Raw genomic sequence first — 13,172 nt, 5'->3', positions numbered from 1 at the left:
CTGAAAGGGTTGAAGAAAACAGATGTCTCTTATTGCGGGATTGTCACCATAAAAATCTAATTTCAACAGCAAGTGGTCTGAGTGTATTAAGTGATAATCCTGCATTCAAAACGTTTTCTGCTGTTATGGTTTGGAGTTATCTGATACCTTAGGAGCACTGGCCCTTTAATTGTCATTGCCATCGGCTGGCAAAACAGTTGCATGCTGGGGGTCTTGTTACCTATAATATATTCCACCTCTTCCCTTTATTTCCCCCTCCTTCTAATGACATAAGACAGTGCACTTCCTAGTATAGACCTCAGTGGAAGTGTCTGAAGACTCTGGGAGGAGGGCGGGTAACAAATGCACAATTAGCAAGAGGAGAAAAAAAAGAGTGAGGGAGGAAATGATGTCAGGATTAGCTTCATTCAAAAGGTAACCAAGATGGAAACTGTCTAGAATAGGATTCTCTGCTTTTCCTTCATAAAATTCACAGGAATAATAACATGGACAGTGCAATATATCTGTTATGTAAGTAGAACTAGTATTTATCTACTTATACATCTGTTTTTTATTTCGAGGTTAGCATGGGTGTCACTTGTTCTTTAAAGGGAACCAGAGGCCCCAGGAAAAAGATTCTATACATACCTGGTGCTTCCTCCAGCCCCATACGCACGGATCGCTCCCACGCCGCCGTCCTTTACTGCCTGGATCCGCCGGTACCGGGTCCCGTCATGGCCGCCAGTCGGCCAGTTGGCCTGCAGACGCGGCCAATTGTCCGCATCACACGGGGCTCCCTCCATGTATGTACGCATGAGGCTGCTTACTATGCAGCCGCATGCATACGGGTATGGAGGGAGCCGCTGTGATGCGGACAATTGGCCGCGTCCGCCGGAAGTGACGGGACCCGGTACCGCCGATCCAGGAAGCGGAGGATGGCGGCGTGGGAGCGATCCAGGCTTATGGGGCTGGAAGAAGCCCCAGGTATGTATAAAAGCTTTTGCTTTTTTTATGTTCCTCTCTGGTTCCCTTTAAGAGGTTTTCTTTGTTTTTGTTTATTTGCTATGGTTCAGGAGAATGTAGAATTCTATTAATTTATTTTTAGTTTTTGGATTCCTGGTTGAATCTGGACATGTCTTTTTTTGTCCAGACTTTGTAACTTGAAGTAAACCTGTGAAAAGGCAAATCTCCCCTGGGGGGCACTCACCTCAGGAGGCGGAAGTCTTTGGATCTTAAAGTGGCTTCCCCTGTTGTCCTGCACAGATCCCTTCCACCAGAGACCCCCGAAGTGCGGCCTCCGTTTGCACGCTCACTACCACCGTCCTACTCAGGCTCCGGCAGAAATAGTCAAGCCGGATCGGGTCTGTGCTACTGCGCAAACAGCCCACACCTGTGCAGTAGCATGGACCCAGTTTGGCCCAGATCATTGTTCTCCCCAGGCTCTTTTAGCAGGGTGGTCCACCCGGCTAGTTTTGGTGAGCACCCGGCTGTCATCGGCTCCCCTCCTCTGCTGCAAGTAGAATTGTGCACAGAAGCGCCGGCCCTGCATTCTCTCATCTCGCCCCACCCAGCTACTTTTTCATGCCACCCGGCAGGAAAAAAAATTCTGGGGAGAACACTGCGGCTATTGATGAAGAAAGCCAAGCAAGACAGAGCTATAGCACATGCGCTAGGCTCCTACATGCATTGACATGGAGACTTTCGGGGCTCCGACCATGGCAACAGTGACCTAAATTGTAAAAAATAGCCTGATCACTAGGGAGGGGTAAGCCTACAAGCGGTTAATTTTACAAAGTAAACTAAAAAGTAATATAAACCGTCCACACCTTGAAATTTATAGACTGTTCCTACGACACCGAGGATTTCCAGGTCAATCTTCTGCTCGGGGGCCTGGCTCTCCTCCTCTTTAGGCTTTTTCTTGCGAGTTCTCACCTTCACCCGCAGGATCATAGTGGTGGTGGGGAAGCGGTTGGCGCACACAGGGTGGCAGTAAGGGTCCTTCGGCCTATAGTACATTTCCAGCCTTTTTGCAGGGTCGGCATACACCTGCCAGAGAAGAGAAAACCCGTAAAACAGGTGTCAGTACTGGTTTCAAAAGCCAGAACATGAAGTAACATCCTACAATGTGGGCAGCAGATTGTCGCCATCTGCTGGAGTACAACAGAAACCAGAAGCAAACTTCCCACAATGTTCACTGCTACAAATTAAGCAAGTAGAAGAAGGGCCAAATAAGCACGTTAAAATCCTCCATCCAACATTATTAACCTGGTGTCTTTCCCTCCCACTAGACTTGGTTAAGTGGGCAGCTGCAGGATAGCTGGCGGCAGCTTGTTTAGCCGATGCTAAACACTTTTCTTCAACCAAGCAGAAAATGGTTTGGGTTATTGTTGCCTTTTATGCCGCTAGGGAGTCACGAAACCATGCAAATGCAGCTGTCGCTGAATGCTACAAGAAGAGACTAGACTACAGGATCTACCACAACATTTTCATGAATGACACAAAAAGCTGTCAATGTCATTTAAAAAAAGCAAACCTGAAGCAAAAAAAACAAAACAAAACATGATTTGTGAGCAAAGAGGGACAAAGAAGGAAGAAAGGGGGGCATGGGGACTAAGTTCACAAAGAGGGACTGTCCCTCCAAAAGAGGGACAGTTGGGAGCAATCCCTACCATAGTCATATGTCTATGTATGTATTGTTAAGTGCATGTATCGTAGTCTAGGGTCAATTCAGGGGAAAGCCAATTAACTTATCTGTATGTTTTTGCGATGTGGGAGGAAACCGGAGTCCCAGAGAAAACCAACACAGACACGGGAGAACATACAAACTCGGTTCAGATAGTGGCAGGGATTCGAACCAGGAACCCAGCGCTGCAAGGCAATTCTGTTAACTATTACATCACCGTGTTGCCTGTCATTCCAGCGCTGTCCCCCATTGAAGTTATTTGACATACTAGGTGAAAACCTCTCTGGCACTTCTCATGTAGACTTCTGAGGGCAGCCCAAGAAGTACCGAAGACTCAGCTGGTCGCAGACCTTCCATGGCGGACGGAACTGGAAAAATGGTACTGACTGAGGACAGCATAGCTTCCAACTGTCCCTCATTCAGAGACTAGGGTTGTGGTGGGGCGTGGCTTAAATGTCCCTCTTTCTCATCTCAAAAAGTTGGGAGGTATGGGACAGGTAAGTCTTTTTGGTATGCAGAGCCTTACATCTACATAAGTAATATCTAATCAGGTTTTCTGGACTAGGGTATAAATAATTAAGAATTTTCAAGGTACATATTTATATTTCATAATACCAGCAATGCAATACTTAATCCTCATACTGTTAGGAAGTATAGGTAGGTTCAGTTAATGTGTAGCAGTAAAAAGAGTCCCTCACCCGAGACACCCCTTCCTCCCCGCCCAGGGTGAGCAGCATCCGGTCCACGTTTTGTACCAGCCCCGGGTACTCTACGCACACCATGGGCTTCTGGTCTTTCGGTAGAGTTACAACTCCAGAGCCCTCCATCACTGCGGTCCATGTATCATTCTCTTCCCCCGCTAAAGCGTCTCCTGGCAAAAGGTTCCCTCACCGTGTGCGTTCCGTGCGCGCCTCTGCTGCCCTCTGCTGGCCAGATACGCAAATCAGCTCAGCAGCATGTCTGCCTGTGAAGGTTCTTTATTGGGGTATGTTATGAAAACATAAGGTATTTCGCTGGGATAAGAAAAAGTGACCTTTTCAGTTAAAATTAAGTGAAGTATGAAATCCTCAGTCACTTATACACCAATCAGCAGAACATTACACCATGTGAAATGAATTAGGCCCAGTTCACACTTGAGTTGAAGTGGAAAACGGATTTGATCACTAGTCGATTCGATCCATTGCCACTCCGTTTCCCTTCCGCTGCTTCCATTCCATTTCCCCACATCCCACCCAGACACCCCCAAAGTGTATTTTTTCTGTTTAGAGCGGTCCGTTTCTTCACTAGTGTGAAGAAACGTTCCGTTTTCTCAGTGACCCCAATGCAGTGCTTCAGGTTTGTTCCGCTAGGCTCAGCGAGTCAGCGGTCCTGAAAAATTGGTGCAGCAGGATCATTGGATCGTGTGGAATGGATCCGTTTGAACGAACAGATGTGAACAGACCCATAGGTTAACATTGGATCAGTTCGCAACCGTTCCGATCCATTTTTTAACTCTAATGTGAACCAGGCCAATGGCTGTGTTCCCACAAGAGCTGGGAGCGGACATTCTTTGTTTGTTTTCTGCTCATCGCAAGACAGTGAACGGATCTTATTTTATAAATAGGAGCCGTTCATAGTTGTCAGCCTGCTGTGGATCCTTTGGTTGTGTTGCACTTCTGTGCAGTCTGCAATAATGCTTTCCCCATATAGCCTATGGTGGTAACGCATCTGCCCTCGGGCTCCACCCAGACCACGGCGGACCATCAGAGCAGACAATAAGCTGTCCACTCCTGTTGGCCGCACATGGTCCAGCGGCAGATGGGAACCGAGCATAACTCCTCTTTCCCACGGTTGCCAATCGAGCCGTTTTTCCGCCCAAATATTACTGAAAGCAACATTTAAAAACAATCTGTATCACTGAGTACGGTTGAATGGGCTTCTGGGTGCTTTTTTCCCCCACCCCATGTTGTCAGGCAGACGCCACACATTTTTTTATCGTTTTAAGGTAACACACCTGATTCCTTGCTTATATCTCGATTTCCGATTTAGATAAATGAATGTGCCAGCTGACTAGATTGAGTGCTTAAAGGGAACCTGAAGTGAGTAAAATTATTTAAAATAAGCACATGTTGTAGCTGCAAATGAATATTACATACTTACCTCACTGTCAGTTCCTCTTAGAAGCTTACCATTTTCTTCTTACAGTGATCCCTTCCAGTTCTGACAATATTTTGTCAGAACTGAAATATACCAGTTGCTGTCAGTTAAATGTCAACAGCTGTCAGTTACAACTAAATGTGCAAGGTAATGTCCATGGTTTCCTATGGCTCATTAAACCACAACTAACCACTGTATCTAAATGTATGGTCCCATATAAAACTATTTTTATTTCTTATTAATTTTTATGTCTTTCCTTTATCTCAGCTAATAATTTCACTTATTTTGAGTTTTGTGACATTATTTTTGCAAAATTGCGAAAAACGCACAAAAAACGCACAGGAAACGCGCATTTGCGACTTTTGGGCGTTTTCTTGGAAGTATATGCGTTTTTTTACCGCTACTAAAACGCTACTAGAAAATACGCATATACGCATGGAGAGCTTATTTGTACGCATGATAGATGTGTGCGTACGCTTTACATGTGTATATTTGTACGCATTAAAGTACACATATAATACGCATTCATATATATATGTATATATATATATGTATATAAATTACCCCATTATAATTCGCATAGCGTACTGTACAAGGAAATAGCCCATAAAAAACCTACGCAATAAATACGCGACCTACGCGTACAACTCATAGATAAAGTTCTTTTTGTTACCTTTATATATAACCTCATTTTTAGTAATTATGTTACCCTGCTCACAGAATATTATTGATATGCGGCCTGTTTATGTTGTATGTCTTACCTGATACAAACTGTTACTATTCTATACCTTTGTACAATTGTATATTTTTATACATATACATTTATTATACTTGTATTTATGTACACAAAGCTGTTTGTATAATATGCATATTTTCACTTCATACCTGTTTGTTAACTGTATTGTTAAATTTTGAAAAATTCCAATAAAAATTATTGATATTGGTTTCCTATGTCTCAAGTGGGTGATAACAGTTTAACAGTGTGCTGACCAGTGACCAGGAAGCTGTTATGGGGTAATGGCCATTTTTAAAATGGAGGACGGAGAATTCCATTAATCACAGTGGACAAACAGGACGCAGGAGAGGAGAAAGAGATTGAGGAGTAGAATACACAGGAGGCAAGTATGACCTGTGCATGGTTATTTTGAATTTTTATTTTCAGTTCAGGTTCTCTTTAAAGGGAACCTAAAGCAAGTAAAAAAACCAAACAAACCAGCCCCCTGCATCCGCCTTGTGCCCGCACCATCACTGAGCGATGATCCAGTCCCCCGCAGCCCCTCTCTTTCAGCCGGACGACTCAGCAAGTCGATGGCCACTGCTCATGTGCGGCCCCGGCCGTGCATTTCCTCAAGCGTTTTGTGCAAGCGCAGTAGAGATTTTCCTATACTGTGCATACGCAGAGCGCTCCCGTCCACGGGACTGTGATCAGGAGGGGTGCGGTCCAAGGCTGCACATCCAGAAGAAAGGGGGCGCTGCGGGTAACAGGAGCATCGCGGAGTGACGGCGTGGGCACAGGGCGGCTGGGTGGAGTGGGGGGGGGGGGTTGCTAGAAGCCCCAGGTAAGTTAAAAAAATTTTTTCATGTATTTTAGGTTCCCTAACTGCTGCAACTGATTTGAAAGACAACAAAACTTAACATGTACAATTACTGTTGCCCCCAGGGATTGGGACTCATTACTTCGGATGACACTTTGGGATGATTTCTGTATATACGTGTAATTAATAAATAACACTGGGTATAGCAAAATGCATACCTTCAAACTTTTTGAGTTAAGAAAGAGGGACACCTTCTTTAAGACACACCCCTGCCACGCTGCTAACCACGCCTCCACCGTACACGTAGTCAAGCATACCACAAAAAATACAAAGACACACAGTAGAGTCTCAGTTATATGGCACTGACATGGATCGACTGATGCTGGATAAGTGAGCTTTCTGGTTGTTTGAGACTGAATGTTAAAAATAGGCCTAGCTAATACAGTACAATACCCCACTCTATATACATGCCATGAACTCTGTATTACATGTTAAAATACAGTAATTTAAAGGAAAGTTGAGATGAATAAGTATAAAAGTTTTATACCTCCAGCCCCCTCCGCACCGATCTCTCCCACGCCGTGCTTATCCGCCTCCTCCTTCTCCCGGTAGAAGCCCCGTAAGTATGGCCAGTTTTTAAATATGTTTTCTCGATTGGCTCCTTTTTATCTAAAAAATAACCTTATGCTCCTGGGGCAGGTACATCAACGTGGCTTCATGGTGGTGAGTAGGGTTGCTCGTGGTTGAAATTACGAGTAGCACTTCCTACCTGCGGGATGGGGGGGTTAACTTACCCATGCTGCCGCCGATGCGCTCCTCCTGCGTTCCACGTCACTCCCATACATCCTTCTTCAGGGTTGAAGGAAGAAGCATGATAAGAGTGACGTGAAATGTGAAGTGGATTGCGAGTTGAGCGCATCGGCTAAGGCGGCAGCATGGGTAAGTTACCCCCCCAGGGCCGGGACAAGGTCCTCCAGCACCCAAGGCTGAGACTGCAAAGTGCGCCCCTCCATCCCTCCCACCCCAGCCGTCACACACTAATTGCTATTAGACTAAGAGGAGCCCCAGGGCCCCCAACATCCCCAACACCTTAATCTCTAGTTATCTGGCTTGCAGTCACTGCTATGTATGTCCTTTTCTTATTTCTTTGTGCTTCAAACACAATTGGGAATGACAGCTGAATGAATTGTGCGCCCCCTCCTACACTGCGCCCTGAGGCTGGAGCCTCTTCAGCCTCTGCCTCGGCCCTGCCCCCCCCCCCCTCCCGCGGGCAGGAAGTTCTACTCGTAATTTCATCCACGAGCAACCCTTATGGTGAGTGCTGGCATGCCGGGAAGAGGAAGGAGGGGAACAGTACCAGCCGAGCTAGCCAGGAAATGGACACACTGGTGCGGTTTGGTGGATGAACCTACGTACTCTCCTTTGCATCAGGATTTGCGGGTTTGGTGGAGAATGGAATTTAGGGTTCCAAAACCTCTGTGCCTATAGGCTCTGGAGATGTAACTCCGGCTCTGTCGCCAGATGTGGCCCCGAATGGTTGCCTTGGCCGAGAACCATCTACCGTGTGTACAAGACTTTTTAAGGATACATGCAGTATTTCAAATATTTTTTCTCTTGAATAGGCAATATAATGACACTTAATGGAGTTCTGATTCAAAAACATACTTACTGAAAGGACAACTGAAGCGAGAGGGATATGGAGGCTGCCATATTTATTTCCTTTTAAGCAATACCAGTTGCCTGACAGTCCTGCTGATCCTCTGTCTCTAATACTTTTAGCCATAGACCCTGAACAAGCATGCAGCAGATCAGATGTTACTGACATTATTTGTCAGATCTGACAAGATTAGCTGCATGCTTGTTTCTGGTGTGACTCAGATACTACTACAGCAAAATAGATCAGCAGGACTCCAGGCAACCTATATTGTATAAAAGGAGATAAATATGGTAGCCTCCGAAACACGCTGTCTGCATATTGGGTTGATGTGGCTCTGTATAACTTAAAGTTATAGGTTAGCTATACACCAATGGTTCTGGATGTAAACCTGGCTTCAGGGGCATAAAGAGATCATTTGCATTCAGTAGTGGTGCATTGTGGGTAACCACAGAAGTTCACTTAAAGCTGAATTATCGCAAGTACCTTCTGTTTTAAAAAGGCAAATCACACTAAACATTGCTTTTTAGTAGGAGAGCTTTTCGGTCTCTTTTAGTCCCCTATACTTTCCTAGTGGTTTTGGGTCACCCCGAGCTGCTTGCTTACTCTGTTCCACAATGGAGAAGAGACAGCAGCAGTGCCTACAGAGGTTGTGCAAGATGTTGTTTTTCCCTTTGTGTGGTTGTCCTGTTAAACTTTTGTTCAGGAAGCAGTGTTGGAGTTGGCCCAGGGGAACCATACATCAACGCTAACAAGTGTTTCAACATATCTCAAGAATGCCCTCGGGAGTCCGCATGCTCTATAGGCCATCAGAAATGCTTGGGAAGTCGTGGGAAAAGATCTGGCCTGGTAACAGGGAATTGAGCAATTGTACTGTTTAGATAGAGGATATAAAAGGGCAAGTGTGTGGGTGAACATAACCACAGGGATTGTAGCAACAAGGCTTTATTAGTAGGACTGTGCTGAACCTGCAGAACTCCTGACACTGAGGAGCTACAATGCTGGTCTTAGCGGTCCTAATGTTTGTGACAGTGACCACAACCATCACTGAGGAACAATCCTGCCCAGGTAAGTTATTGGTTTTCAGTAGGGGGTTTTGTGTGCTGGATTACTCACTGGACTAGCCTAGATTTACTATGACATCTCCAAGATAAAGATCATCATACGAGGTCATAAATGAGCCCTCAAGCTTGGCCTGAATTTAAAGGAAACCTGAGGTGAGAGATATATGGAGGCTGACATATTTCTTTCATTTTAAACAATACACATTGCCTGGCAGCCCTGCTGATGCTCTGCCTATAATATTTTTAATCATAGACCCTGAACAAGCATGCAGATCAGATGTTTCTGACAAAAATCTGACAAAATTAGCTTCATGCTTGTTTCAGGTGTGTGATTCAGGCATTACTACAGAGATCAGCACGGCTGCCAGGCAACTGGTATAGTTTAAAAATAAATTAATATGGCAGCCTCCATATCCCTCTCACCTCAGGTTTCCTTTAATAAATATTGTCACATATTACATGGCAAGAGTTTACAACCCTGGCTTGTGTCCTATTGGACTGGTAGTTGAAAAGGATGTTCCACTACACTAGGGCTGCCCAATCGGTAGATCGCGGCCTCTTGGCCGCGTCTCGTTAAATTTTGCGGCCAGCGGCTCATTATGTTTAGCTGCCGGCCGCTGACCAGTAAGGATGCAGGAGGAGAGGCTGCGAGTTAGAGAGGGAAGAGAGAGGCGGCGCGGCCGCTACGTCATGGCTGGGGGCGGCGGCAGGCAGCCTGCAACGTGCGTGCTTGTAACGTGCCCGGCGCCACAACCAGCCATGACGTAGCGGCCGTGCCGCCTCTCTCCTCCCACTATCCTCAACGCGTCTTCTCCCCTGCATCCTTATTGGCCAGCGGCCTGCCTGCCGGAGGTTCCAGGGGTCCAGAGGACCTGGCTAACCTATGCTGCAGGTATATATACCTGGCTAACATACACTGAGGGCCCCTATACGTGGCTAACCTATACTGAGGGCATGTAACCTATGCTGCAGGCACATATACCTGGCTAACCTACGCAGGGCGGGCGGGGGGGCATGCTTAACATTTGGGACGTTGGTAGATCTCCTGGCCTCGGCAAATTTTAAAGTAGCTCGCGAGCCGAAAAAGTGTGGGTACCCCTGCACTACACCAACTGGCTGGATTGTAATAATGAACTCTTTATTCCGACAACATGGTACATACAGGTAAAAGCTCACACGTATCGGAGGGAAAAGCATGGCTCCTTAAAGAAATTCTGAAGTCTCGTAACATTTGGGTTTTTATTTGAAAAATCTCTTTAACATCATTGCTCTAACTAAAACACCGCATCCCTGAGGCAGCACACTAACTAAATCCCCCCAAACTCCCCGGGAGAAAATTGTGGGAAGCACTTCCGTGAAGAGGCAGAGCTTTCTGCTACAGCTCTGCCTCACACGTCCATCAGCACGGATCGCTGCCTCCGCCTGCCCCTCTCAGTCGTCTTTCAGTGAGAGGGGCGGGGAGAGGCGGAGACACACACTGATTGACGTGCATGGAGGCAGAGCTGCAGCTGAAAGCTCTGCCTCCTCCAGCAGCAGAAAAATCCACGACCAAGAAAGTCTTGGATTTTTGCTGGGGAGTTTGGGGGGAGTTCAGCCGCGGGATGCGGCGTTTTAGTTAGGGCAATGATGTTAAAGAGATTTTTAATATAAAAACCTGAATTTTATGAGACTTCAGAGTCTCTTTAATCATAGCTTGTACTATTGGGGCTGATTTTGTAAGGTTGAGGGCTACCAGAGAACATAAGAGATCCACCAGCATACCTATACTGGATTCCTTGAAAGTGAAAAGTTTGTCGACCTCCTCTCGGTCATATCAGAACATAGTGTGTGAGTTTGCAAGGTTATTCAATTAGGCTGTGTTTATATAAGACACATTGTTCCATTTGGGGCTGCATGTGATTGGATTAGTAGTAACTCCGGTTTACTAAATTTACAGCTTTTTTCACTGTGTGCTGATATGACCCATCTGAGGGGTCACTTAGTAAGAGATACTTATTGAAAGCTCCAGTTTGCTAGACCACTGATATTCCTCGCAAATTCTTCAGCGTTGATAACTCAGTTCCACTGTGAGGGTTGCTGGAAGATTGGTGAATTACGGTTATTCTTGTTATATGAGGGATTAAGCTATATTTGTTTTTGTTTTACAGTGTTCTCCCCAGAAATTTTTTCCAGCCGGGTGGCATTAAAAAGTAGCCGGGTGGGGCACAACAGGGGGAATGCAGGGCCGTGTAAGCTTTGCTGACAGCATAGCAGAAGGAGGAAACGAGCCGATATCAGCCGGGTGCTTACCAAAATTAGCCGGATGGAGGCCTGGGGAAAACACTGAGCCTCCATATGACTCTTGCTTTATTGCTAGGTACAGAGATGCTAGGTGAGATTTTCTGCCCGATTTACTGTCAGAACGATTATTTCCAACATGTCCGATCTGCTTTCTGATCAATTGCCGAGCATTTTCCGATCGATTTCCGTTCACTTCAATAGGAAATTGATCGGAAAATGCTCGAAAATCGATCAGAACGCAGATCGGTCATGTTTGAAATAATGGATCTGACAGTAAATCAGCCGGAAAATCTGTGTGTACCCAGTATTATATATGCACCATCTGTCTTAAAGTGAACCTGCCAAGTCAAAACCAGGAAAAACGGTTGTTTGATTGTTTTCAATATGCTATTACAGTGCCTTTTGTTTGCGTTTGAAAAAAACAAAACAAAAATAGACTTGATTTGCAGTACACAAATCCGGTTCACAGTGCAGGTGAAACAGACATCATATTGTTATACGTATTGGGCATCATTAATGGTTCCGATCAACCACTATTGTTCCGTCAATGTTTTTTGGGGTTGGTTCCTCTACCAATCATCTGATTGGTAAGGTTTTCATTATTTGTGGACCCAGAGCCGGGACAAGGTCCTCCAGCACCCAAGGCTGAGACACCAAAGTGCGCCCCTCCATCCCACCCACCCCAGCTGTCACACACTGATTGCTATAGACTGAGAGGCGCCACAGGGCCAACAACCTCCCCAACACCTTAATATCTAGTTATCTGGCTTGCAGTCACTGCCATGTATGCCCTTTTCTTATTTCTTTCTGCTTCAAACACAATTAGGAATGACAGCTGAATGAATTCTGCGCCCCCTCCTACACTGCGCCCTGAGGCTGGAGCCTCTCCAGCCTATGCCTCGGCCCGGCCCTGTGTGGACCCCATTGTTGTGGAACCACAAGGCTCAGCTTGTCCTACAGATTTAACTGAGAAGCTGCAAATTCACACATAGGTATGAACTGGTTTTTTTTGAGAAAATGCAAAGCTCAGCATGGTTTGAAAGGACATGCTGGCCCCTTGAGATTCCAGAGATTAGTGTATCCTAAGGGTTAAAAAAGAGGGGGTGGGAATACACTTCAGGACAGAGCTTTATGTGTGCAAGCTGACCTAAGGTCACAGCTTTTTTTTTTGCCTGTACCTATCAGATCAGACTGCTTTTTTTCCCCCCTTCAGCGCTGCTGTCTGTGTGCTGTTCTCTGAGCAACCAGGACATCCTGCTCTCTGCAGCGAGTGGAGATCTGCTCAGGGGAGGACTGGGACCTTTTGGCCTGGGGGGACAACACAAACTAGAGGCCCGTTTCACGGCATCCCCAGCCCAAAGCCATATCTTTCTTGTGTGCAAATCTTCAAATTGTGATGACTAACAGCCCCAGCCACACACACACACACACACACACTATGTACCTGATGCCTAACCCCATTTCTCCGCACAATCTACCTGTCTGTGTCTGATGCCTAACCTTAAAGGAGTTATCAGGCTTTTTTTTTTTTAAATGAAACTAAGTGCTACTTACCCAGGGCTCGTCCAGCCACAAGCTCCCAGCATGTCCCTTGCCGCAGCTCTGCAGTCAGCTGTTTGCTGCCGCTGCCTCCCAGCCCCCGGCGATGACGTCAGGCCAACTGCGCTGTGCGAGCGGCGCTGTCAATCACCGCCACATGGACCAGAGCGTACTGTGCAGACGCAGAACTACTGCGCCTGCGCAGTACACTCCGGTCCAAGTGGCGGTGATTGACAGTGCTGCTCGCACAGGCGCAGTACAGGCCGACATCCAGGTCGGACTGGTGCCATCGCCAAGGACTG

At 46.3% G+C, this 13,172-nt stretch overlaps 2 protein-coding genes across 4 annotated transcripts in view; one reads left to right on the top strand and one right to left on the bottom strand.

Annotated features, from left to right (window-relative positions):
• The window catches only part of GTF3C5 (general transcription factor IIIC subunit 5), a 47,917-nt gene extending 44,248 nt beyond the window's left edge, over nucleotides 1-3,669 (bottom strand). Inside the window, exons 1-2 of the mRNA XM_068248825.1 lie at nucleotides 3,361-3,669; nucleotides 1,806-2,025 (exon numbers count right to left, since the gene is read on the bottom strand). Of these exons, the coding sequence (XP_068104926.1) occupies nucleotides 1,806-2,025; nucleotides 3,361-3,489 (349 nt within the window). The 5' untranslated portion in view covers nucleotides 3,490-3,669. The remainder of the gene's footprint in view (nucleotides 1-1,805; nucleotides 2,026-3,360) is intronic.
• The window catches only part of LOC137527859 (ficolin-1-like), a 47,632-nt gene continuing 38,029 nt past the window's right edge, over nucleotides 3,570-13,172 (top strand). Inside the window, exons 1-3 of one of the 3 annotated variants that reach the window (XM_068248828.1) lie at nucleotides 3,602-3,647; nucleotides 4,691-4,740; nucleotides 5,759-5,916. Coding sequence is in view for 1 of the 3 variants with exons in the window: in XM_068248826.1 (XP_068104927.1) it covers nucleotides 8,986-9,055 (70 nt within the window). In the remaining 2 variants the exon portion in view is untranslated. Of the gene's footprint in view, nucleotides 3,648-4,690; nucleotides 4,741-5,758; nucleotides 5,917-8,920; nucleotides 9,056-13,172 lie in introns of those variants that run through there. The other 2 variants (XM_068248827.1, XM_068248826.1) reach the window with 2 other exon arrangements.

This window comes from Hyperolius riggenbachi, chromosome 8 (genome assembly GCF_040937935.1).
Source record: "Hyperolius riggenbachi isolate aHypRig1 chromosome 8, aHypRig1.pri, whole genome shotgun sequence".
Taxonomy (NCBI): Eukaryota; Metazoa; Chordata; class Amphibia; order Anura; family Hyperoliidae; genus Hyperolius; species Hyperolius riggenbachi.
This window is presented reverse-complemented; position numbering and strand designations above follow the sequence as displayed.